The 25,874-nt window shown below is 42.1% G+C and overlaps 2 protein-coding genes across 4 annotated transcripts; one reads left to right on the top strand and one right to left on the bottom strand.

The window, feature by feature from the left end:
- The first annotated feature begins 6,469 nt into the window (after nucleotides 1-6,469).
- Nucleotides 6,470-10,883, top strand: LOC144532464 (uncharacterized). Its single transcript, XM_078273242.1, has 4 exons — nucleotides 6,470-6,579; nucleotides 6,953-6,986; nucleotides 7,135-7,211; nucleotides 9,166-10,883. The coding sequence occupies exons 3-4, from the start codon at nucleotides 7,135-7,137 to the stop codon at nucleotides 9,587-9,589; spliced, it is 501 nt and encodes a 166-aa protein (XP_078129368.1). The 5' UTR covers nucleotides 6,470-6,579; nucleotides 6,953-6,986; the 3' UTR covers nucleotides 9,590-10,883.
- Nucleotides 10,884-12,745: 1,862 nt separating this feature from the next.
- On the bottom strand, nucleotides 12,746-21,560 carry b3gnt2a (UDP-GlcNAc:betaGal beta-1,3-N-acetylglucosaminyltransferase 2a). Of its 3 annotated transcripts, XM_078273213.1 has the most exons (5): nucleotides 21,201-21,560; nucleotides 17,969-18,089; nucleotides 16,463-16,579; nucleotides 15,786-16,039; nucleotides 12,746-15,401 (listed from the first exon to the last, which is right to left on the bottom strand). In XM_078273213.1, the coding sequence occupies exons 4-5, from the start codon at nucleotides 16,037-16,039 to the stop codon at nucleotides 14,435-14,437; spliced, it is 1,221 nt and encodes a 406-aa protein (XP_078129339.1). In that variant the 5' UTR covers nucleotides 16,463-16,579; nucleotides 17,969-18,089; nucleotides 21,201-21,560; the 3' UTR covers nucleotides 12,746-14,434. The 3 variants fall into 3 exon arrangements, with proteins under 3 accessions (XP_078129339.1, XP_078129348.1, XP_078129355.1); XM_078273222.1 differs by lacking the exon at nucleotides 16,463-16,579; XM_078273229.1 differs by lacking the exons at nucleotides 16,463-16,579; nucleotides 17,969-18,089.
- Between the last annotated feature and the right edge of the window lie 4,314 nt (nucleotides 21,561-25,874).

The following is a 25,874-nucleotide window of genomic DNA, read 5'->3' as shown; positions in this document are numbered from 1 at the left end:
GAAAAAGTGACAAAACATGGGAAACAGCGCCAAAAACATCAGAAAAGTGGCAAAAACATTTAAAAATGCACAAAAAAACACCGGAAAATTCAATAATCAATAACGACGAACAAAACGTCGGAAAGGAAAACGACAAAAACGTCAGGAAAAAAAAGGGACGAAAGACTTATAAATGTACTGTGAACTGGAATTGAAATGCAGGCCGGATCTGGGGGCTGGATTTGAGTTTGACACATTTGGTTTAAAGAAATGCAAACAACCCAGAGGTATTCTTCTCCTATCCCAGAATGCATCTGTGGTGTAGCCAGACCTTACGCCACAGCGCTGTGGAGATAGAGCTGGCAACGAGAGACTATAATTCAAGTAAACACTCCCCTCCTGTAGGGGACGTTTCTAACTGATGTTTGATGTCTGTGTCAGGCAGTAACAGAGGAGTCATCTCCTTCTTTTGATGTAATCCTTTCATCAACCAGTAGGGAACATTACATGATCACATGAATCCAAATGACTCCCTGAACACCGCCCAATGCTATGGTGAGACACGTACTTTTCTCTGTTACATCTCATTACTGTTCATCAGAAATTTGAGACGTGACAGGAATACGAATGAGTCATTCTCAAAGTTCCCCTTTAATTGTTTTTCAATGTTTATCTCTATCTCTAGGAAGCCCTAACTTCTAATAAACAGAGATGAATTTAGCCCCTTTTATAAAAAAAGTCCTTCAATTCTGGGTAACAAAACTGTATTGGATAAATTAATAAAAGCTTAAATAAAGTCATCATATTTAATATATAAATGCAAATCCTTTGAGGTAATTCATAGGTTGTTAGCAGGATCGGATGAGGCCGGTAACCCCCAGAGCTGCTTCCTGCTTCCACCCGTTTAAAATACAGAACACCAACGTCACTAGGCAGCAGACGCAGCAAGGACTGCTCGATGCATGAATGCCCCTAAAAGGCCAAGAGATGCTGGCTGCAACACTTTAGGAAACGCTGTTTGTGTGTTGTCATGTAGACAAGGAAACACAGTTTATGGCGTGTGATGTCAAGAGTGTGCGATGTTATCTGCTTTGTGAGGCGTCACAAATGAGTCAACATTTCTTGCGATGGCAGACGTGGCCGAAATAGTAACGGGACAATACCAACCAGATGGTGTATACAAATAAACCATGTTATTTAGGGTTTCTCCTAACTCAGAAATGGCCTTTGGGGGGGTGACTACGCACAACAGTAATGTGTCTGTGTTATCCTATTTTTTTTTAAAGATTATTTTTTGAGCATTTTTAGGCCTTTATTCGACAGGACAGCTGAAGACATGAAAGGGGAGAGAGAGGGGGACCAACTGAGCTATCCAGGCTGTTAGGGGATTCAGAGAATGTCGGACCCAAATGCAGAGACAGCAGGCAGTGGTGAGCTTGAGGATTTAATACCATAAAATCCATACAAACAAAAGGAGTCCTGAACACAGCAGGCAAAAGTAGTCTGAAACGTAGTGGAAGTCAAAAAACAGGAATCCCAAGAAACAGGAACACCGAGACAAAGGTGTAGAGTAGACACACACACACACACACACACACACACACACACACACACACACACACACACACAAGTTTGTTTCACTATCTTTGTGGGGACCCGTCATTGACATAATGCATTCCCTAGCCCCTTACCCTAACCTTAACCATCACAACTAAATGCCTAACCGTAACCCTTACCCTCACCCTAACCAGAACCTCATTCTAACCCTAATCCTAAAACCAAGTCTTAACCCTCAAACAGCCCTCCAGCATTTTGGCCCCACAAAGCCAACCTGATCTCACAGATGAACAAATGAACAAATGAACACGAATCACCAAACATTCCGACAAGGCTCCTTAAGTTAAGGAAAAGGTTGTGGGTGGGCTTACGGTTCTGTGACACGCGGGAAGAACGAGACGGAAAAGAAGAAAGCGACACGAACCCCGGTGTCCAGGGTGAAAGTCCTGTGTTTGACCCATCGAGCACCCCAACCAAACTCCTTACGCAGAATTTCGCCTTTACATAGTACTCGCTACCGTAGTCACTCTTAATGCTACGTCATCTTCTCATTGACTTTACATTGGCATTGTTTTCCGTGGTGGCCACACAGATTTTTCACACATTCCGTGCCACCACCACGTAATGCGGTGTTTTGCAGTGATTCGTGATCATTTCACGGAATTCTGTGCGACCAGGCTGGACAAAGCTGTCGGGACCCCACAAGTATACTGGACTCCACTTTTTGGACCCCATGAATATAGTTAAACAAGAACACACACACACACACACACACACACACACACACACACACACACACACACACACACACACACACACCAATACAGAACAATGATCTGACACTAGACAAAGACAACACAGAGACAAAATACAAGAGATAACGAGGTGAAACAAGGAACAGGTGACACGAGGACTCAGGAACAGGTGAAACACATCAAGGTGGGGCAGAGAACAACAAAGGCAGGAAAACACAAGGCAGGAAGTAAAACAAGACATGACAAGGGAGAAAAACAGACTACAAAATAAAACTGGAAACTGAAACACATACACAACCATAACACAGGCGCCCTGTGTTCCCCTATTTGACAGAAATGTATGCATTTGCCTGTTATTTCCAAAAATGTGATGAAGAAAAATGCCTATTATGCACAAGTAAATGCAACCAACCAATACTGCTCAAAAATATAATATTAATATATAAATACCGTTAAAATCACCGGGAGAGTCCGGTACAGGCTGACACTTGACGGTAAAACTGAGATTAGTGCTCATATTCGAGTTCATGTTCGAAAACCTCTTTGTGGGGGCGCCAAAAATTCCTCTATGCAGGAAAAACCCTGTTATTACAGCTTCTACACCCGAGAGAGTTTTGTCTTACTGCTGCAGCAACTATTTTGATAATCCATTTAATTGATTCATTCATTTTTTATAAAAAAAAAAAGAAATGATTCTCTGATTCCAGCTTGTTAAATGTGAATATGTTCTAGTTTCTTCTCTTTTGGAAAACACTGATCCACATTTTTCACCATTTTCTGACATTTTATAGACTGAACAAACTATCCATTGATCGAAAAAATAATGGACGAATTAATCTACAATAAAAAGAATTGCTAGTTGCAGCCATAGACAGGTTCTCATACGTGATGTGTAAGCATGCAAGCATGTATGAAATGATTATGTAGCTTCTCAAGAGATGCACAGCAAATGTAGTTGTGCAATGTGCAATGTGAATACAGGCAGTAGTTCTATTATTACTGCACTATAATGCCCTTTGCACAGTATATTTTAAAGAGTGGGGGCAGAGGGTTAAGGGGGATCTGAAGAGGTTGGGGGTGAAAGTTGGGCTGGGGTACAAAGTCTCAGGGGTCAGAAGAGAGTCAGTGAAAAAAGGCGTTTACATCAGGCCTCTCCTAACAGATCGAGAGGCAAGATGAAAAGAGGAAGACTATGGTTTTAAAGTGAGCAGTCATCCACAAAGCAGAAGTCTTCATCCTGTCTGTCTATTAGCGAGCTCCTGCAACTCAGCGTGGGATCGCTGCTACAGTTGGTTTCCACTGATAAGAGTTTGTGTTTGTTGGTTGTTGCACAAAGACATATCCTCTTTGACATAAAGGCCACGTCGGGTTTCATAGCCATCTTATTGAACGTCTTCAGCGATACAAGTCAAAGAATAAGGCATTGTCTTGTACGTATGATCCTCTCTGGAGGCTGAACTAAAGCATGAATGTGTTGACAGTTGTGCTTTTGTACCAAATCACAGGGAAAAAAGTTTAGTTTGATGCAGAGCTTCAAATAAAGATTATTTCTTTCAATTAATCACTTAATTTTTAGGTCTGTAAAGTGTTTATAGAATGTATTGAATGGTGAAAAACGTCAATTACAATTTCCAAGAGCCCTGACATTGGATGTTTTGTTTGGACCAACAGTCATCTAAAGATAATCTAAAGAGTAATCTAAAGATTAGGCGTGTTATCTGTACGCATTTTGAGCTATCTGCGTGTATGTCTACGCCGTATACAGCGGACGGGTTGGGTTTAGGAAAAGAAGAACGGGACAGTTGGGTTTAGTAAAAGAAGAACGGGACAGTTGGGTTGAGGTAAAGAAGAACGGGACAGTTGGGTTGAGGTAAAGAAGAACGGGACAGTTGGGTTTAGGTAAAGAAGAACGGGACAGTTGGGTTGAGGTAAAGAAGAACGGGACAGTTGGGTTTAGTAAAAGAACAACGGGACAGTTGGGTTTAGGTAAAGAAGAACGGGATAGTTGGGTTTAGTTAAAGAAGAACGGGACAGTTGGGTTGAGGTAAAGAAGAACGGGACAGTTGGGTTTAGGTAAAGAAGAACGGGACAGTTGGGTTGAGGTAAAGAAGAACGGGACAGTTGGGTTTAGTAAAAGAAGAACGGGACAGTTGGGTTGAGGTAAAGAAGAACGGGATAGTTGGGTTGAGGTAAAGAAGAACGGGACAGTTGGGTTTAGGAAACATCACACGCGGGACACGATCCCCGGTCTCCTGGGTGAAAGTCCTGTGTTGTTTGACCTATCCTCCCCCCCAACCAATCTCCCTATGCAGATTTTCGCCCTTTCATACAACTCGCTAAGGCGTAAATTCACACGCAATCGCAAGGTAATGTAAGTCAATGGAGGCCAATCGCCGTTGATAAACACGCTAAAAAGCAATTATGCGTCTTGATAACACGGCAATAATGGCATACGAATTGGCGTGTCACACATACGCCACTTATTGAGATCAGCCTGTATAAACGGTTATGAAACCATCTAAATTGAATACTGATGCCTTTATATGAGAAGGCAGCGCTCCGAGAACAGACCTAGATCCCCTTCGCTCCAACTTGCAGTCAGAGCTCCGGCGGGAGACAGCAGCGGCACCACTCCGGCCTGGACCCGGGCAGCAGGAGCCTGACTCTTAACGGTAAAAATCTAACGGTAGATCTCATAAGTGCTAGCTTCACAGCGGAGCGTTCAGGTCCAGGCCAAACAATTCAGCTTAGCGAGAGGGTCAATGAAGTTTTGGCGCCTGTGGTTTTTGAAGAACCCTATACTGAGAAGAGCTAGGGCGGCATTTTTGCCTTTCCTCGACAGAGGACGATGTAGAAATGCAGGAGAGCGACTGAAGGCCAGAATCGAACCAAGGACGTTGTTGTCATATGGCATGCGCTGTAACCACTCTGCGCTCCAGACAGTTCATACTTGAAGACGAAAATTGTAGCTTGACAAAAACAATCATAAAATCTTAACTCAAACTGTTTTTAACCGCAAAAAGGTTAAAAGGTCTAAAAAAAAAGAAGAAAGCTGGTAAGTGGAACTTGAGGTACATTTTTTTTTTTTCAATTGATCGTTTTCATTATTGTATAAAGGGTCTAATGTCTTTCCTGTTTGTTCTCCAATCGGACTACACATTTACAAAAACATCCTGGCTATATGACATCTACTATAAAGTTTGGATGTGCTAAAAAGAGCTTATGCCTTAATGCGGGCGGCAGTAGTTCAGTCTGTGGGACTTGGCTTGGGACCCGCAAGGCGACACTGCAAAGGTAACCTTGAGCAAGGCACCGAACCCCTTCCTGCTTGAAGCACCAACTGTTAGGCTGTGTTCACCTGGTATTAAACTCCGATCTGAGTGATCCGATCACAAGTGGACAGCTTTAAGTACTGTATGTGTGCTTACAGCTGACAGGAGACGTTTCACTGAAGCCTCTCTTTTGCAGGAACACCCTGATCACATTCGCAGACTAACACACATTCACTTCCGTCCAATCTGCTGGCAACTGTGGTTGGGGTTAAGGGCCAAGGGCACAAACAAGTGTGTCGGACCGGGGGCGGAAAGGGAACTGAGTACCATGTGAGGAGGGCACAAAAAGATGCTAGAACGAATAGCTGTGGATGTGGGGAGGGGCCCATAGAGAATGCCTTTCTACAGATCCCATCATTTAGTTCTACGCCCCTGCTCACTTTACCCACCCAGATTTATCCTGTTGACACGCACGCTGCCCACAGCTTTAACCACTCAGGCTCGCCAGTTTACTCCAGCGCTGAGGAGATACGTCTGGTAATGACAGACTACTAAATAGCAAAAAGAGAAGTTGCGACATAAGAGCAGGGATGTCTGTAGTTTTATCCCACATATTTATGAATTTGTTTTTGTTTTTATAAAAGTAAAAATAAGGACATTGCATACCAACGGCTGCCTTTTCCAGGCAACTAATCATTTCATTTAAGTTTTAATTTTAAGTTTCTACTCACTCCAGTCTCTCTGTGTTTCTTAATCATGGGATCATGCATTATTTCATCCTCTTTTTAACTTCTCCAAATCATACTGAGAGAACACCTTAGCCCTTTTTTTTTATTCTTCCTCTTCCTACCTTTTGAAAGAGATGTTCAAATAAGGGTAAGGGGTTTGGCCATTTCCCCCTATAAAGGAAATGTGCCTTTCCTCTGACCGATCACTGCAGCAGCACCTTCCCTTCAAACACTGAGAAGAAAACAGTCTTCAGAGCATCTGTCAGACATCTTTCTCCACCAAAGCAGGTACATGAAATAAGAAGGTGTACATTGTCCCTCCTCGGAGCAAGATAAACTGCAACTTATTAGTTCATTAATGATTAATGTGCTGATTATTTTCATGATTAATAATTTAGTCTGTAAACAGTCGGAAAATAATGAAAAATCACCATTTCCCTAAAGCAAAGGTTACATCTTTAAATTATTTGTTTAGCTGACAGTCATACACCTAAAGATACTCGAAAATGGACATGAGTACATGTCATTTTGTTTTGTCTAACTACTGTGGAGAGCTTCTGTTTGTTAGTTATTTAGCCGGATTTCTAAAAAGCCCGTTTACAGATTTGCAAACATTTCTAGAAATACAAATATTAATGCGTATTTGTGTCCCTTTCTGTAGGGGCCAGAAGATCCTGTTGGCAACAGACGCAAAGGTGAGTTATTTAATGATCATCTCACGAGACTCTGCCTTGTAAAAAATATTTGAAATGTTATCCAACGTGGCGTTAACTAGGCTACACACGGTCGATACACACAGTGCTTCATATTGTTTATTATCTGTTTAACCTGATCTGTGTGCAGATGGCTCGCCTGTGCTGGATGGTTGTGGTTCTGGCCTTCTTCCTGTATGACAGTGTGGCTGCTCGGGAACAGAATGAGTAAGTCCACAAAAACTGTTGCTCTTTGCCTAAGTAACATTTCTCTGTTTCCAGCTTCTTAAATGTGAATATTGTTCTAGTCTCTTCTCTCTGTGACAGTAATCTGAATATCTTTGAGTTGTGGACAAAACGAGACATTTGTGGACGTCGTCTTGGGGCTTTTTGGAAAGCACTGATCCACATTTTTCACCATTTTCTGACATTTTATAAACCACAACAACTAATCCATTCACACAGAAAATAATCTACAGATTAATCGACTATGAATTTCAGTGGTATTTCAGGAATATTGAAACAATGTTGAAATTTCAACTGAACTAAGGATCAACGTGATTTCAATGGAATTTCAATCGTTATTAAGTCATAGAAAATGATTGCTAGGCATACGAAAATGTAATGCACTAAATTAAAAAACCTATAATGAATATCCTGCTTTATCTACAGCCAGGATGTTAAAAAGTGATGGAACATTTGAAAGCTTGTATGCCTATAGCCTAGCCTAAAACACTGACCACACCACACTATTTAAGCTAAAAACAAATTCATTTTATTAGCCTCTTATTTCATTATTTGTCCGCTTTAGCATATTTACAGTTCATTGTCCTCTGACGTCTGACTGGTTTGTCGTCCAGTCCCTCTGTTATGTCTCGTCAAGTATGTTAAGTTAAGTCACTCATGTCTACTTGTTGCGCAATTCCTGTTTTATTTGTTTCAGACCCTGACTTCCTCCCTTTCGTGTGACTTTCCTGCCACTGTGATTGTCTAGCCCGCCCTTGAAAATAGTCGTTAGTTGCAGCCCTAGCTATCTGTGACTCTTTGGGTATGATATGCAGTGTTTACTCAAACAAACAGTAACATTGATCATCTCAATCCTCATTTCTGACCCACCAGAAGCGTGTGGTGGTGTCTGTATCTGCAGAGACCCTGCCCTCTGCCTGGATTCTCTCTTTTCTTTTTCTTTTGCTGTGTGCCGGACGTTTCTGGGTGGGGTCAAAGAGCCTTTGGGCCCCACGTGGGTGTGTAACCCCCGGCCAATAACAGTGTGCAGATTGCGCAGCCCGTTCTTATTTCCCAACCGCCCGCTTTTCCCCTAAGCGCCATTATCGACAGATTTTACGGACAAAGAAACCGACAGGATGAAGCTTTGCATTCAGTCATAATCCGACTGTGCTTCACCTTCCCCCCCGAGGAGTGGGTGTGCTTATTTGTGCTTTGGAAGATAATATATCAGATTGCTCTTACGCTCTAAAACCAGCCTCTGGAGACTCAACCAACTGAGTCGCAGCGGCGACTGTAGAATGTAGATTATTGTCTGGATGATACATTAGTTGTTTGGTCTCTAAAATGTCAGAAAATGGTGAAAAATGTGGATCAGTGTTTCCCAAAAAAGGCCCAAGATGACGTCCTCAAATGTCTTGTTTTGTCCACAACTCAAAGATATTCAGATTACTGTCACAGAGAGAAGAAACTAGAACAATATTCACATTTAACAAGCGGACATCAGAGAAGTTTACTTACATCTTTATGAATACTAATTAAGTACCGGTAGGTTGTACACTTTTATTCGCCACTTGTATATACGTTTGTACATTTATTCGTTTGTATTTTTATTACCTTAATTCTTGTATTCTATCCTATTTTCATTATTTCTTGTATATTGTGTATGTGTGCTGTGTGTCATATTTTTTTAAGAGGCTCAAACCGATAATCATCATTATCAAATGATTAATTTAATAGTTGGGTCTTTGTAAACTATAGAGTTGGTCTAGACCTACTCTATCTGTAAAGGGTTTATGATTTGATACTATAAATCAAATTGAACTAATCCATTCATCTTTGAAGCTTTAATTTGATTATTTGTTTTTTGGAGGGAACCTGAGATCTAAGATTTTCATGCTAACGAATGCCATTGCAATTGAAACCATGATACTCATCAAATGTTTCCCTTTGGCAGCATCGACCTGAGTGACATCTTGACCATCCCACAAGACCAAGACAAAAATGATCTCCAGCTAGTCTCTACGGATGACCCAGAGGGCCAAGTGTCCCAGGGGCAGAGGGAAGGCGGGGAAGAGGGTACAGTCCCTTCAATGGGCACAGACACAGGCGAAGGAATGGGTGAAAACATGGGCCAACAAATAACCATAGGCATAGGTGGAGGAACAAGAGGAGGCGGCAAACGTAGAAAAGGGGGCAAGGGTAAGCGTAAGAGAGGTGGCAAGCGTAGAAAAGGGGGCAAGGGTAAGCGTAAGAGAGGTGGCAAGCGTAGAAAAGGGGGCAAGGGTAAGCGTAAGAGAGGTGGCAAGCGTAGAAAAGGGGGCAAGGGTAAAAGACGAGGCAAACGTAGTGCAGAAGGTAATAGCGAGAGCGATGGGTAAGAGAAACAGGTATTGAGACTTGTTGCCCTGGGGCTGATTGGACTGCAATGATACAGCTAAAATAACTTCATAAGGACCTGAGAATCTGAGCAGCAACCCAATGAAGCTCACTGAGAAAAAAAAGTGCCTTATGCTTAATAAAAATGTGCTTGTTTCTTTTACTTCCTCTAGATGTAAAGGTGCACCATGAGTTCCTGCATGGTCACTTCTGTTGACGTTCCAAGTAAATTCAAACCCAAACAGAGCAAGCTCGCCCCTCCCCCCACGTTCCCGTAACTGTCATGACTAACTGACCAACTGTCACTAACCCCAGACCCCTCCCCCAACCATCTTGTCAGTGATTGGCTAGAACGTGGTTTGTTGTGTTTTGGTGCCTATCCTGTGCCCCTGGTGTTTGTTTGACGTCTACGACCCCTGTGTTGTCTCCAGAGACCGGGCTTTTTCACGGTGTGTTCAGGGGGCAGGCAGCTAGCGGGTCAAGGAGAGATGCCTACAATTTGAGACAAAAATGAAATCGCGCTGAAGCCATGCAGGAACTCGTAGTGCACCTTTAATGACTTCCTTCTGAAATGTGTTAATACTAGGGCTGTGACTCTTCACTGGTCTCACGATTTGATTACAATTATCCTGTCAACGATTCAGTTCGATATCGCGATGCATCACGATGCATCGACCAATCATTATTATATATTACTGCACGTGGTTTTCATCAACAAATTCAAGCAGTCAGATATATTGTATATGAACTTCCCTTTTTTTATTGTACCTGCTCTTAAAAAGGACACTTCTTGAATGTAGCACAGTCTGAACACAGCAGATATAATATATTAATGCAAAAGTGATCATTTTCTTATATAGTAAAACATACTGCAATTGCAGTATCTGTAAAAATATTCGAAATTAGATATTATTTCAAATCGTTTGTAGGAGATATCTATCTTACAGGATTACTTCAAAGACAGGCTACAGTCTACAATCACTACCAAAAGGCCATCGACACCTGCAAAGGCCATCAACACCTGTACATATCTCCTATCATACATGACGGCACGTCACGTCATCCTTTTTTAATTTGCAACACCCCTAGTTAATACCTGCGACTATAAAAACACCTGAGTTTTGGCACTGATACTAAAACGATCGATTTTCAAGCTTTCAAAAGAATTAAGCTGGCAGTATAAAAAGTAAGGTTAATGTGAATAAAGCTAACCTTTAGTAATTGTCCTCTGTACTTCTGTAAAAGGGCGTTCTCTGATGTTCTGTTCGTTCTGATTAAAGCTTTGCTCAGCATCTATTCTGGTCTGTCTGTGTGTCATCATTTGGGACGTCCTGCATTACAGTACCATGCAGCGCCTTGAAAAATAAATGTTAGCGTAGAGCCATCACACAACTAACTGACTTCCTGACACATTTAATATACTGAGTAATTCTCTGATGTTGCTATACATCTATGGAACTACAAGTCTTCTTTTGACTACAAGACTTTTGACAAGTGATTGACCTGTAACTGCAGTCTCATATGACTAGGGCCAAACGTTCCTTCTAGACGTGCATCTTTAGGTTCATGAGAATGTATGAGAGGGGTATCAGTGTTTTTGGACTGACAGTGAATGTCAACAGAGCATACAAAGTGAGTGGATACAAAGTAAAGTTACGTTAATTAATATCAGACACTCACAGTTTGGCTGATCAGTCACTGCTTCAAGTAAGGTGGAGACCATTCAGTTGAACCCAGTGACTCTCAGCAAACACCAATTTCTCCCATCAAAAGGCTGAAAACAAGGCCAACTGTCCAGTGGAAGATCTTCATCTACATTAAAGACAAATAACAATTAGTGAAATCATTTTCTTCTTGCAAATACATGAACACAGTGGCATTTAACAGTTATTTAATCTTTTCACGCAACAAAGAAATACCTTATTGTTAGGTAGAGTAGTAGTAATCACACACAAGTAAACAATTCAAACAGCAGGGGACGACAATAACCAAGTTTTCCTGCTGAAAAAGCTGAAATATACCTTCACACTAAAACAAACAACAACGCTGCACCGCTGTAGCCCATAACAGTTATTTCATTTTCAAGTTTATTATTGTCCGCAACCTATATCCTCTTTATATAAAGATAATATCATGCCTATCACGTTGTAGCTTATATTTATAATCACAACAATCTAATGCTATAGCTACATACATAGTCGTACAATCACGTAACTGCGTTTTCAGTGATTGTTTTGTGGTCATTAACCATTTCTATCTAAACTAGGTCAAACTATTTTTCCTTATGTCTGAAAAACACTTAAGTCGCTTTTCCATCACGTGGTACCTGCTCGACTCGCCTCGACTCTACTCTCCTTTTTTGGTTTTCCATTACGAAAAAAAGTCCCTGGTACCTGCTAAAAGGTACTTTTTTTTAGTACCACCTCAGTCGAGGTTCCCAGCGAGCTGAGGCGATACCAAAAGCTGACGTGAAAGCGACAGACGGGGGTGTCCTGAACAAACCCGCCATTTTTAACTAGTTCAGCCAGCTGTGTTTATTTGCTGCCTCCAGCTTCATTTGAAACTAAATGTGTCTTCTGGCAACAACAACACACCTTCCACGTTCTGGGTGTCGCGGTAGGTCACGGCAGTTTCCTGCGGCGCCGCTTGTTTTACAGTCTGCGGAGGCTCCAGGCAGAGCTTTCGCCGTAGCCACGTACACACACACGTGGCCGGCTCGACGCACGCACCAGCACACAAGTGTAAACATCAGGCCACTTACATAGGCTACGGAGAAAGCTCTGCGTGGAGCCTCCACAGAACTGGAAAACAAGCTCAAGTGGCCCTTGAGTTGAGATCGTTTTCTTTTTTGAGCCGTTTTATACAATCGTTTTTCCAAAACATTCACGCTAAAAATGTATGTTGCTTCACTTAATGAGAAAAAAAAAGCCTCGTTTCTCATTTAACAAAAACAGGTTTCCTTTTTCCTTCTCTTTCCACATCTTTGAGAGGAACTAAGATGCGAGTGTAGGGCTGCAACCAACCATTCTTTTCATTGTCGATTAACGCATAGATTATGTTCTTGAATAATCGATGAGTTGTTTGGTCTCTAACATGTAGATCAGTGTTTCCCAAAATGCCCAAGACGTCGTCCCCAAATGTCTCGTTTTGTCCACAACTCAAAGCTATTACAATTCTTTATTTGTGCAATACACATTAACATTAACACAATACACACATTTAGTTAAGCACATAATAGTGACATTGTCATGAGAAATATCATGTACAAATTACAATATTTACATCACATTACAATCATTTCATAATTGTTGCATATGTGTATGTGTGTAAGACTGGTAAAAAAAATATTTTTTTAAGCTTTGAAGAAATCAGACTAAAATACAAAAGTGCCTAAAAAAAAGAAATGCTTCACGTCAGCCCCATTCTGTAAGGAAATAAAACCTGTATGGATATAGAGATATGTAATCAATACACAGTAGTTTTTAAGGCTACGATTTAAGATTATTTTCATTGCAGATTAATCTTTCAAGTTTTCTTTCTCAATTTGGATGAGTTGTTTGGTCTCTAAAATGTTGAAAAATGGTGAAAAATGTGGATCAGTGTTTCCCAAAAAGCCCAAGATGACGTCCTCAAATGTCTCGTTTTGTCCACAACTCAAATATATTCAGTTTACTGTCACAGAGGAGAGAAAAGACTAGAAAAAAAGACATGTAGAGCTCCTTTAATTCTCAGAGAACGAGACGTCGTGACCGATAAAGACCCAATCAGGCGGAGAAACATTGGCGCCAGTGTCGGTGTTGCCAGGTCTCCGTTTGCGGCCGTTGAGAAACACAAGCCTGCAGATTCCAAACCAAAACGGGTCACAAGTGTTTTCGCAATTTCTCCTGTTTAGGGGCTATGAAATGCCAGAGCAGCGGGAATGAGAGGTGAAAACGTAGCAAAAGATATTAATTTTTAAACCAAAACATAGCAATGTAAATGTAGCCTCAGCTGATACTGACGCACAAGTCTGACACCAACACACAGAAACAGACATGATGAAGCTCTGCTTTCAGTCATAATCCAACAATGCTGCACCTTCCTGCAGAGAGGTGTGGGTGTGTTTATTTGTGCTTTAGAACATAACTGCTGCAAAACAATGTGAGAAAAGATCTTTTTATTCCTCTGATTCACTGCTCCCTCTCTTTATTCACTCTCTAGCTCGCTCGACAACCGCTGTGCTCCCTCTTTCTCTCTGGCCGTTGGAGGAGGAGCTAACATTCAACGGTGTGCATTTTGGTTCCGTAACATTTTTTCTTTCCAACTGGTAGAAAGAAAACATTTGTACCACACTCTGCCTGTTTGTGTCTGTAGATTTCAGACTGAAGTCTCAAGATGTCAAACAGCGACCCCTAGAGTCACTATGGAGTACTTGTATTTAACTCACGGCCTGATCCCCTCCCCCCCTTCTCGTAAGATTTGGCGGGGCGCCACCTACCGAACCTGCATTGCTGGTTTTGCAAGCGGCGTCCCCCCCCCCTGCTCTGCTATCAGGATGATTCTCCCTACTATAAGTTCGTTTACCATCAAAATGACTTCAAAGCTGTTATATTACGGTACAAATCTTGCATAGTGTGCCTTTAAACATAAGTAATCAACTGGGTAAGGTTCACGCTGATATGCTATTTTTATTTATATTTAATTTTTTTACAATCCATTTCTTTAAAAAGGTTTTGTTCTCAGACTCTGAGCCAGAAAGCTCCACTTCAGTAGCACTTACACACACCCAATTTTCCATTTTAATTCCTGTCTATATTCTGAATCACACTCACAATCAAACTCAACAGTGCAAAAAAAGACAAATGTGTTCACTGGCAGTCCAGCTCCGGATGGGTAATCCACGGCCAGATCTTCAAAACGTCCTGTGGCGTGCGGCTGTGAACCAGCATCAGGTTCCTGTAGACACACGGGTTGTTCCTGTACTTCTCCTCGATGTCAAACGTCTTAAAGCCGCTGTGATTCTCAGGAACCAGGCCCAGCTTTTTCAAACACATCCCCGTGTAGACATCGTCAATGGGATACAACGCTACCTGCTGAGAAACGTTGTGAAGGCGTAGCGCCAACTCCCCAGAGTACAGATACCCTCCGCCTCCTGCGTACGCCGGGTACTGCCCCATGAATACACTCTCCGGGACAAAGTACTTGAGTTTCCGGTCTCGGTGCGGACCGGCGTCGCTGATAACGTCACCTATGAAGAGATCCTTGGCCTTGATGTCGGACAGGCCTTCCAGGAATTCAATAATTCGAAAGGTGTTGACGAAGACATCGTCGTCTCCCTTGAGGACGTACTGAGCGTGGGGACAGTTTTGGCTGAACCACTCCAGGAAGAGGACGTCCTTCAGGGTGAGGTTGAAGAAGGTGTCCCTGTAGTCCCACAGGAGGACGTCTTTGTGCAGCTTTGCCTCGTGGCCCAGCATCCCCAGCAGGTCGGGGAAGTGGTCCACCGGCAACGCGTTGCCCAGCAGGAACACCGTCGCCACGGTGCGATTGGCTAAGGCGCCCGCACGGCCCCACGTTTCACGGATTGCCTGCCGCCGGTCGAAGTGCGGGATCAGTGACTTGACCGCCAGCAGAAGGAAGGGTTTCTGGTCACAAACATGCAGCTGGTTTATCAGCATGGGGTACGTCCTGCAGCGCATGTGCAGGAGGAAATCCTGGAAGCGGCGCGGCAGGGTGTTGTAGTCCGAGATCTGCGTGGGGACTCTGTAGTCCGGTTCGCAGGGGTTGACTGGCCCGGTGTCATTCAGCCAATCAGGCAGCTCGATGAGAGAGTCACTGGAGAGCACAGGGCAGGGTTATTATAGTCAACTAAAACCAAAATAATAATCAGTGAAAAATATTTTTAATAGGGCTGCAACTAACAATTATTTTCTGGATGAATGGATTAGTTGTTTGGTTTATAAAATGTCAGAAAATGGTGAAAAATGTGGATCAGTGTTTCCTAAAAAGCCCAAAATGACATCCTCAAATGTCTTGTTTTGTCCACAACTCAAATATATATTAAAGGAGTGAAGAAACTAGAAAATATTCACATTAAACAAGCTGGAATGAGAAAATCTTTACCGATTCATCTTTTTAAAAGTTAATTTAATAGTTGACAACTAAATCGATTAATATAAAATGAAATGAAAACTGATTGAAATCCAAAGCTATAACAACCTTGGCAGAGAGTTGAAGATGGGGTTGTAGATCAAGTCCAGGCGCTGCTGCTCCTTGTTCCAGAAATATTTGCTCGGCACCCGTTGGCGCCAAAACCTCTTTGACGGGATTTGGACCTTCGGGCGGTCACTTTTGTCCCACCCAAGGTTCCAGGACACGCCCAATAGGACGCAGATGAGGACGTTGAGCATCATCGTCACGCAGAGCACCCTCACTTTCCTGCGGGCCACAGGCATGTTGCCTCCCCTCTGCATCTACACAACGGACAACGGATACAGAAAATTAGAGCTGCAAAGATGAATTGATCCGTTTGTTGTCCTTCACTGTTGTGTTAACATTTTTATACTCCAGTGTTAGGTTCCCCTTCCCCTCTGCCCAGGGACTACCAAGGGGGTAAGCCTCTCCCCAGAACGCGTACCTCCTATGGCGCCATTTTGATGCTACCAAGCCATCACCTCCCGTTAGCATCCCATTGACTCCCATTCATTTTGACGTCACTTTGACAGAGAATAACTTTACATCTGATGCGTTTAAAGACTTTATTTGTCCGTTGTTTATTTCTAAAGAAACACGACAATGTATAAAAGGCTCCATTACCTTGTAGCTCACGTTATGGCTCCGTAGCAGACGTTTATGTAAAAATAGGCTAACGATTGTGTCATAACCACGCCACTTACTGGAACTGGTGAGCAGAAAAAGTGTTGTTTGGCAGTACTTTCAGTCAAAAGAAGGCCATTCAAGTCCAGCTACATGTTCAATCTGCAATGCTGATTAGTCTGGTGGTGGCGAGGACCCTAAACAATACACAACATCACCGCTGTTACAACATCTGGTATGAAACATCTGGAAGAATACGAGCTGAGCATGAAGGAATCTACAGACAGCAGCCAGAATGCAGCAACTTCAGGTACGGCAAAGGAAGGACAGTCACTGTTTACTTCATTAATGTGTTGACTGTGTTCATGGACTGAGGACGGGACGAGGACTCAGCATTCGGTGCATCCCTAGTTTCTTCTCTCCTCTGTGACAGTAAACTGAATATCTTTGAGTTGTGGACAAAACCAGACATTTGAGGACGTCATCTTAGCCTTTGGGAAACACTGATCCACATTTTTCACCATTTTAGAGAACAAACAACTAATCCATTCATCCAGAAAATAATCTACAGATTAAATCAACAATATATTATAACCTTTGTTTTTTCAGGGAGTGCCATTGAGAGCAAGCTCTCTTTTCCAATGACGCCCTGATTACAGCACAAATAAGATATTAATATAACGATCTCAGTTACAGTACAAATAAATAAAATGATCATAAAACAATACCCAAATTACATTATGTGAAAAATGAATGAAGGAACAATCACAACATTACAGTACATGTAAACAATAAAAACATTGAGAATCAGTGATGTAGGCGAATAAGAGGACTATGAAAAACAAGAGCAGTCCCTATGTAACACATTTTCAAGCATCATGTTGAACGTCCCCATGGAAACGAGTTGTTCTGATTTGAGAGAATCCTGAAGCCAGTTCCATCCGTCAGGAGCGTAAAAGTAAAAATAATAGTTGCAGAAAATCACTAAAAATCATCAAGATCTGCAGAATCAGGACTTACAACAAAGCCGGGATATAAAGGGACATTTGGAAACATCGACCCTGAAGCTTTGAGCCAGAATAACAACGGAAGAATCTGGTACAGCAGCAGTTTAACTGCACCACAAGGCCACATTTGTATCTCTAATCCTGCAAGAACGGGCTCATGACTGAACTTGTGTCCTCAGCATCCCCTCCTTACTCCCTCCTCCTCCTCCTCCTCCTCCTCCTCCTCCAAACAGGAATCACACGTTTCCAATTCAGCCGTGCACATGACGCCAGTTTCCTAGCAGCAGTCTTTGTCACTGTGTGCTCACCGCGCACACGCACACACACACACACACACACACACACACACACACACACACACACTCACACCTCGGTTGTTCTTCACAGGCAATAGTCCCGACCAAGCGCGTTTACTTAAAGCGCTAAAGGAGACTTTTAGCGTCAATAAGTACGACAAAGGCACCTGACCAGTGGTCGACTACTCTGGATTACTGGAATATTTAGTCCCTCACTGATATGTGTGTATTTGTCTCTTGTAGTATTTAGGAATACATGTCTATCAGGACGCCTTGTTGATACCTGTGCCAGGTGTGGAGATGAGGGGTCCGTCGGGTCAGAGCGCTCCGGGCCGGACGTGTTGCAGCTGCAGGCTGGAGAAGGACGTCTCCATCAAGAACCAGGGTGCTGTTTCTGGAGCCATCTGACAGTTTAACACAAAGACACGTTAAAGGTGCCGTAGGTAGGATTGTGAAGATCCAGGACTTAGCCAAAACATTTGAACATCGACAACTTCTCAGTCCCTCCCCCCTTTCAGCTAAATCAGGGAGAGAAACAAAACAGGGGTTCTGGGGGAGGAATAGACTGATTATCGGCCCCGGCTGATTATCGCGGCCGTTTTTTGGCAGTTTGCAGATAATCTGTATCAGCGTTTTATTTGCCTGATATCCGCTGTGTTCTACTTTGGCTCGGCTCCAGCTCGGTGTCTGTCCCTCCGGTCCGGTTCCACTCACCACTGAGTCTGACTTATGCTACGTTAACACGTGGCCGGCTATTTTCATAAACGGACATTTCAACCTCTCCGTTTTCAAAAATAACACCGTGCACAGATTTTCAGAAAAGTGTCCGTTTACACGTCCCCGTGTATATATGCCGTCAAGAGCACGCCAAACCTGTAGGTGGCGGTGTAACGAGAAGCTCAAGCCCACGTTAGCCAGAACCTACATCAGCGTACATCAGAATCCCGAAAACAACAGCAACAAATCACTTCCTCTCTCTTCTCTTCCTCACTTCCTCGGCTGCCCAAACCTCCGTTTGTCTCAGTTTGCGTGCAAACGGAGGGAAATGTCTCAGTTCTTCAAAATAACCGTGTAGGTGTAAACAGGGCCTTAATGTCCCGCCCACAACACTATCTGACTCTCTGTTACTGGGGATTATGTTTGAAAGTTTGTCATTTATAGAGCTCAGCAGTGACCGTCCACTTTAACGGCTCTGGTTTCCGGAAGCGTTTTTCCAATCGTTTCATTGACGTTTCGAAAATTGCTGATATATCGAGGTCAGTCTACCTCGGATGGTTTAGACATTATGGATGATAATCTCAATCAATGGCATTTTTACTTCCAGAACCACACCGTTGAGCTCTGCTACATAATGGCTTCACCCTTGTGTTGTCTTTCTGGGTTAAAATGTAAACCTTTCTTTCAACATTTTGGTCATATTTTTCTAAACTTTTATTGCTCCCCCCCCCGATGTTTTTGTCACTTTATTCCGATGATTTTGTCAATTTTTTTCTGCGCCTTTTGACGTTTTTGTGGGTTTTCCCCCCCCTCATGTTTTTGAAGCTTTTGCTGAAATGTTTGTCACTTTTTTCAGCTTTCTTTCATCATTTTTTGTTTTTTTTGGAATGCTATAAAATGTAATGAAACATCCAAATGTAAAGAAAGTAGTGGGCTGATCATTTATTTTACTTGTGAAGAGCGTTGTGTGGAACAATCCGCGTTATTTTTCTGAAAATTTGGTTGAAAGAAACCCACTTTTCTGATAAATATATATATTTTTTTTTCCTTAAATGGGTCAAATGTGACCCGAGGACAACACCAGGGTCAACTACTAATAATTGGTATCGGTATCGGCTTCGAAAAAAAACGAAAAACCCGTATTGGTCGACCCCAACAGTCTATAGGGGGTTCTCCGCCAGGATTTTTCCTGATTTGAATCCCATTTCCTGCATTTCTACATTAATTTAGGGACTATGTTGATACAAGATACAGGAAATAATTAAGTTGATCATAATGAGGAATTCTGCCAGAAAATATAATACATAACTATATACAATATATATATATATATATACACACATATATACATAGATACACACATATATATATATATATATATATATATATATATATATATATATATATGTGTGTGTGCGCATGTATGTATGTATATATATATATATACACACATACATACATACATATATATATATGTGTGTGTATAAATATATACACACACACACACACACACACACACACACACACACACATGTCCCCCCCTCTCCCCAGTGGAAATTACATCCTATCTTATTTATCTTATTTGTTCAAAGAGGCTGCGTTAATACCAGTAATTGTATTAGTGCTGCTTATTAGAACTATTAAATGAATAAATCATTCATTTTTTTTAATAAAAAAAAAAAAAAAAAAGGTTAAAACTTCTGATTGCAGCTTGTTAAATGTGAATAAAATAGATCAATTAGATATTTCCATCATACCGTGCAGCCCTAATATAAATGTAGTGGGGGGGGGGTCTCTGCTCCATTTCTCTTTCAGTTAAGGGCTCCTTGGCCTAAAACACGTTGGAGACCCCTGATTTAGACAGACGCACTCATGTGAGCTAATCACACAGAGGCGGAACAACAGCTGCAACGTATCACAGGACAAGAACAGTTCATTTAAGAGGCAAAACTAATGTACTGTCTGAGCCAGAAGTCCTGACTTTATAGTCCTGTCAGGTCATGATCTGCATTTAGCAGTCCCGCACTTTCGCCGCAGAAATTGCCGATTTCCGCGCAAAATACGCAGGGCTTGCATGATGTCATAATCCCCGCATTGTCGCTGCAAAAAAAGTCCCGTATATCTTAGCAGAAAGTTGATAAATGTTGTGTTTACTTCACACGAGAGCAGCCGTTTCCCCCTGCTGCCATGGGAACGTTATGAAGTGACGTAATTACGCGACGTGAACATCATCTAAAAGCCGCAAACCCCGCGATGAAGCCACGATGAAACCAGTTTTTGCAAGTTCCCGCAATCTCACCGCATAACATCGCATAAATATCCCGCATATTCCATCGCAGTTTTTAAGAAAACGTGACGCATAATCAAGGAGTTGTATGCATGTTTTGGTTAAAAGTAGGCTATACCCATTTAATAAATATCAGCCTATCAACAATTTGTCCCCCTCACTTTGGAAATTACGACTCGCCCCTGCACAGACAAAAAGAAACTAGAAAATGCTGCAATCACAGAAGATTGACTTTTTCTTCATACAAGATCTAATCATGATATTTCTATGACGTCCCTATAGTTAGAACACGTTTTTTGTTACAACGTTAAAAAGGCTGATTATTGAATGAACACTGTCTTGATCCATTTAACACATATCCTAACAGACACACAGCGTCCACACTACAGGCACAAAGCCAACATCCACCAGCTGTTTCAGTCAGATCTGTTAATCCGCGATGTCCCCCTCATTAGAACCGTAAAGACGTAGCGTTTACGTAGTCAGTCGACTCTGAGACAGACAGACCAACCTTTCACACTGGCTCCTCACGTCCTCGCTGTGAAGTAATACAGGGAAGTCCAGAGCGGAGCGGATCAACAGGCTGCAGCCTGTGTGCACCTGAACGTAAAGCACCGCCCTCCTCATCCGGCCTGCCCAGGCGCGCGTTATTTTGGAGATGTGGGCGCGCTCTAATCCTCATTGAAATCCGAACTGTGTGGAACCAGAAATCCTCGTCAGTCCTCGAATCTCCGACATGAACATACAAGTCATTCCCTCTGTTCACTGAGTGTACAAAGGCGGACAGGTGACCTAGATGTGTGCGCGTGCGCGTGTGTGCGTGTGTGTCTCCGTCGCAACCTTTAAGTGCGTATGTCCTAGCTGTGTCTTGGCGCGCAGAGACTCCTCCCTCAGGTTGAATGGGAGGAGACCAACCTCCCTTTTCCCCTCCATCCTCAACATTTAACATCTACAAGTCTGGGCTGAAGTATTCAGATCCTTTACTTATGTAAAAGTACTCATACCACACAGTGAAAATACTCCACCACAAGTAAACGTCCTGCATTCAAAAGCTTAGTGAAGTAAAAGTATGTATATTGCAGTCAAATGTCCCCTATCTGATGTTTCTGGATTAATATTCCTGCTGCATTAATGTGTATGCTGCATTTTTTTTTTACTGCTGTAGTTGTTTAGTGGTCTAACTCCTTTATACACTGTTGGGTAGTTTAATCTACAGAAATGCATCATGGTCTATGAGATCATCATGTTTGTAGCGTCACTGTCCTGTGAAAACCACGTTTACACATTACAATGTTGCTTTTATATAGGCCTTAGTGGTCCCCTAATACTGTATCTGAAGTCTCTTTTATATAGACCTTAGTGGTCCCCTAATACTGTATCTGAAGTCTCTTTTATATAGGCCTTAGTGGTCCCCCTAATACTGTATCTGAAGTCTCTTTTATATAGGCCTTAGTGGTCCCCTAATACTGTATCTGAAGTCTATTTTATATAGACCTTAGTGGTCCCTAATACTGTATCTGAAGTCTCTTTATATAGACCTTAGTGGTCCCTAATACTGTATCTGAAGTCTCTTTTATATAGACCTTAGTGGTCCCTAATACTGTATCTGAAGTCTCTTTTATATAGACCTTAGTGGTCCCCCTAATACTGTATCTGAAGTCTCTTTTATATAGACCTTAGTGGTCCCCCTAATACTGTATCTGAAGTCTCTTTTATATAGACCTTAGTGGTCCCCTAATACTGTATCTGAAGTCTCTTTTATATAGACCTTAGTGGTCCCCCTAATACTGTATCTGAAGTCTCTTTTATATAGACCTTAGTGGTCCCCCTAATACTGTATCTGAAGTCTCTTTTATATAGACCTTAGTGGTCCCCTAATACTGTATCTGAAGTCTCTTTTATATAGGCCTTAGTGGTCCCCTAATACTGTATCTGAAGTCTCTTTTATATAGGCCTTAGTGGTCCCCTAATACTGTATCTGAAGTCTCTTTTATACAGACCTTAGTGGTCCCCTAATACTGTATCTGAAGTCTCTTTTATATAGACCTTAGTGGTCCCCTAATACTGTATCTGAAGTCTCTTTTATATAGACCTTAGTGGTCCCTAATACTGTATCTGAAGTCTCTTTTATATAGGCCTTAGTGGTCCCCGAATACTGTATCTGAAGTCTCTTTCCCTAAATTCAGTCTTGGTGCAGAATTACAGCCACTAGAGCCAGTCCCACAATGAGCTTTCCTTAGGATGGGCCATTTCTGTGTCTGTAGCTTTAAATGCTATTGAGGAGGAGAGAGGGGGGGGCAAGGTGGAGGGTGGGGGTGTGGCCTCGTTTGAAAGCCATGATGTCTCTCTCTCTCTCTCATGGGGGGGCCAAATTCTCTGGGCGGGCAAAGCAGAGAAAGGGGAGGTAACCTTTCCCCTTATGACGTCATAAAGGGAAGATTCCAGATCGGCCCATCTGAGCTTTCATTTTCTCAAAGGCAGAGCAGGATACCCAGGGCTCGGTTTACACCTATCACCATTTCTAGCCACTGGGGGACCATAGGCAGGCTGGGGGAACTCATATTAATGTTAAAAAAAACTCATAAAGTGAACATTTCATGCCATGGGACCTTTAAAGCTTGCAGTGTGAATATATCCTAAGATTTATGCTTTATGCTTTCCTTATAACAGTAAAAATCCCAGTCTCGTTCTGAAACTGGCAGCAAAACAAAGTGAGTGTGAACTTTAGATAACAACGGAAAACTCAAAGAAGTTTGGTGCAGACTCAGATATCCTATCAATGCACAAACACACTTTACACAAGATGACTCAGAGTGAAAGTGATGACATGTTCCAACATGATAACGGATGGTTTATTACAAAGCAAAGAAATATTTAATTTGAGCTGCCCCACCCCCCCCAACACCATTTCTTCCACTTCTCAAGTTCTAAAAACTCACCAAAAGTTTCAAACTGAAATATCTCTGCACACTGAAGCTTCAACCGTTAAGTATCGACAAATCCTGTTTTCATAGAGGCTTAAGAAAGATTATATTATTGTTGTATTTATGGCTGTCAAAACAATAAAACCGACCTTTGTTTCAGTATTTGAGACACTGTAGAGAACACTGTGTGTGTGTGTGTGTGTGTGTGTGTGTGTGTGTGTTTCTGAAGGTGTGACAGACGTTGGGTGAACATACAGATGCTTGTTTTTGTGTTTGTTAATGTCACCTGTTGACTGTTGGAGCAGTCGATGCAAGAACATTTCTGTGTGAACAGACAGTAAAAAAACAAAAAAAGGATTAAAAAAGGATTTTGCTGAAAACGCAACACCACTTTTAAACCTAATTGGCATCAAATCTGTTTGTGAGAACATTTTACATTCAGGATAAAGGCCGAACGTTAACTTGCGTTGGGTTGTAATCCTGTATCTCCGAAGCCCAACTGTGACCAGAACCTCTCCTGCGGGTTTTATGGTTCAAACTTTCCTGACTTAAGAGTTCATTTATCAAGCTGACATCAATTTTACTGCATGCTACAATAGAGATATCTGATCCGGGTCATCCAGCCGCGTCCCTGAACACAGCCACAGGGAAAAAAGAAACAAAGAACAATGAAACGTGGACATTAATTATTCATTTGAAAGGGAGTAATGCATCCCACTGGAGAGTCTACTAACTGCATTTAGAGAACTGAACTTTGTTTGGTAAGACTTTACTTGAAGGTATCTACATAAGAGTGACATGACACTGTCATGAACACATGACGCTGTCATGAACACGTCAGGACAAAAACAGAATCACACTTAATGACAGAAGCGTTATGTCATAAACGTTTATGACTTGTTTATAATGTTTATGCCACGTTCATGACAGTGTCATGTCACTCTTATGTAGATACCTTCAAGTGTTACCCTTTAATGTTTAATTAACCCTTTAATGAAATTGAAAAGAATATTGAGAATTCTGTGCAATATCATTACTTCACACTACACATAAAACCATATCTATCTTTATATTTCTATATATTAAATAAATATATATACTTATTTCATGTTGACACTGGAAAGGAGTTGCTTTTAGTCTTGTTGTACATGTGTATAATGGCAATAAAAGGCAATCTTTTCTATTTTATTATTTCCTTAAAGTTCCTTAAAGCTGGGGTGTCAAACCGTGGTAGTCAGAGTGCTGGTGTCGTGCAGGCTTTTGTTCCTCTGATTAATTAATGGGCCCCGTGTGACCCCGTACCTTTATCTACCTGACACCAGGACCGGATGATGATCACGCCATGGTTTAAAGGAACAGGATTGTTAGAGGTAATAGCAGGCCAACCTTTATCAGTCTAACCTTTGACCAAGACTTTGTTAGCTGACCTTTGAGCTAATTGCTTAACTTGCATGAGTTGTGTAATTTCCATTTTTATCTCCATCTTGGACCATATTTTCCCATGCACTGATGCCTAAGTAGTCTATATCGACGACGACTCATTTTAGGGAATTGCTCCAGTGCTGCCGGAAGATCAGCCAGATGTCTCTCATTTTCGGCCGGATGTCCGTTACCTTCCTCTTTTCTCTGTGTTGGCGTTCTAACCTCCGGTGGATTTCTGAGGACTATGGTGAACTGCTCCTCAGATCTCTGCAGGGTAAATCCAGACAGCTAGCTAGACTATCTGTCCAATCGGAGTTTTCTGTTGCACAACTAAAACTACTTTTGAACGTACACGTGTTCCACCAAAACAAGTTCCTTCCAGAGGCTATTTTGCAGAGGCACCGTGGCTCCGTCCGGTGTTTAGCACCGCCCAAGACGATTGTGATTGGTTTAAAGAAATGCCAATAAACCAGAGCACGTTTTTACTGTGGACTAGCCAGACCCTCCTCCGCAGCACTGTGGAGGAAGGTCTGGCAAAGCGAGACTAATGCCTGAGTGACTAACGTGAACAGAAATATTAGAAATTGGTCCAGTATTGAGTGAGAACGCTGTAACGGGCAGCCATGAACCGGGCTGACATGTAACCCTACAGGGCAGGGGTCTTCAACGTTTTTTAAGCCACGGACCCCTTAACTGAAAGAGAGACGGTGCAGGGACCCCCTACTACATATGGTGTATAAAATGAAGTTGCATATTAAACAGGGCCTACAATAACATGTAGGACAGCCTAAACCCTTTACATACCTTTCTGCATAGAATACTAAGCTATTAAAATAGCC

Source organism: Sander vitreus, chromosome 2, assembly GCF_031162955.1.
Source record: "Sander vitreus isolate 19-12246 chromosome 2, sanVit1, whole genome shotgun sequence".
In the NCBI taxonomy this organism is placed as follows: Eukaryota; Metazoa; Chordata; class Actinopteri; order Perciformes; family Percidae; genus Sander; species Sander vitreus.
The sequence above is the reverse complement of the archived record's forward strand: the minus strand, read 5'-3'. Positions and strand labels throughout refer to the sequence as shown.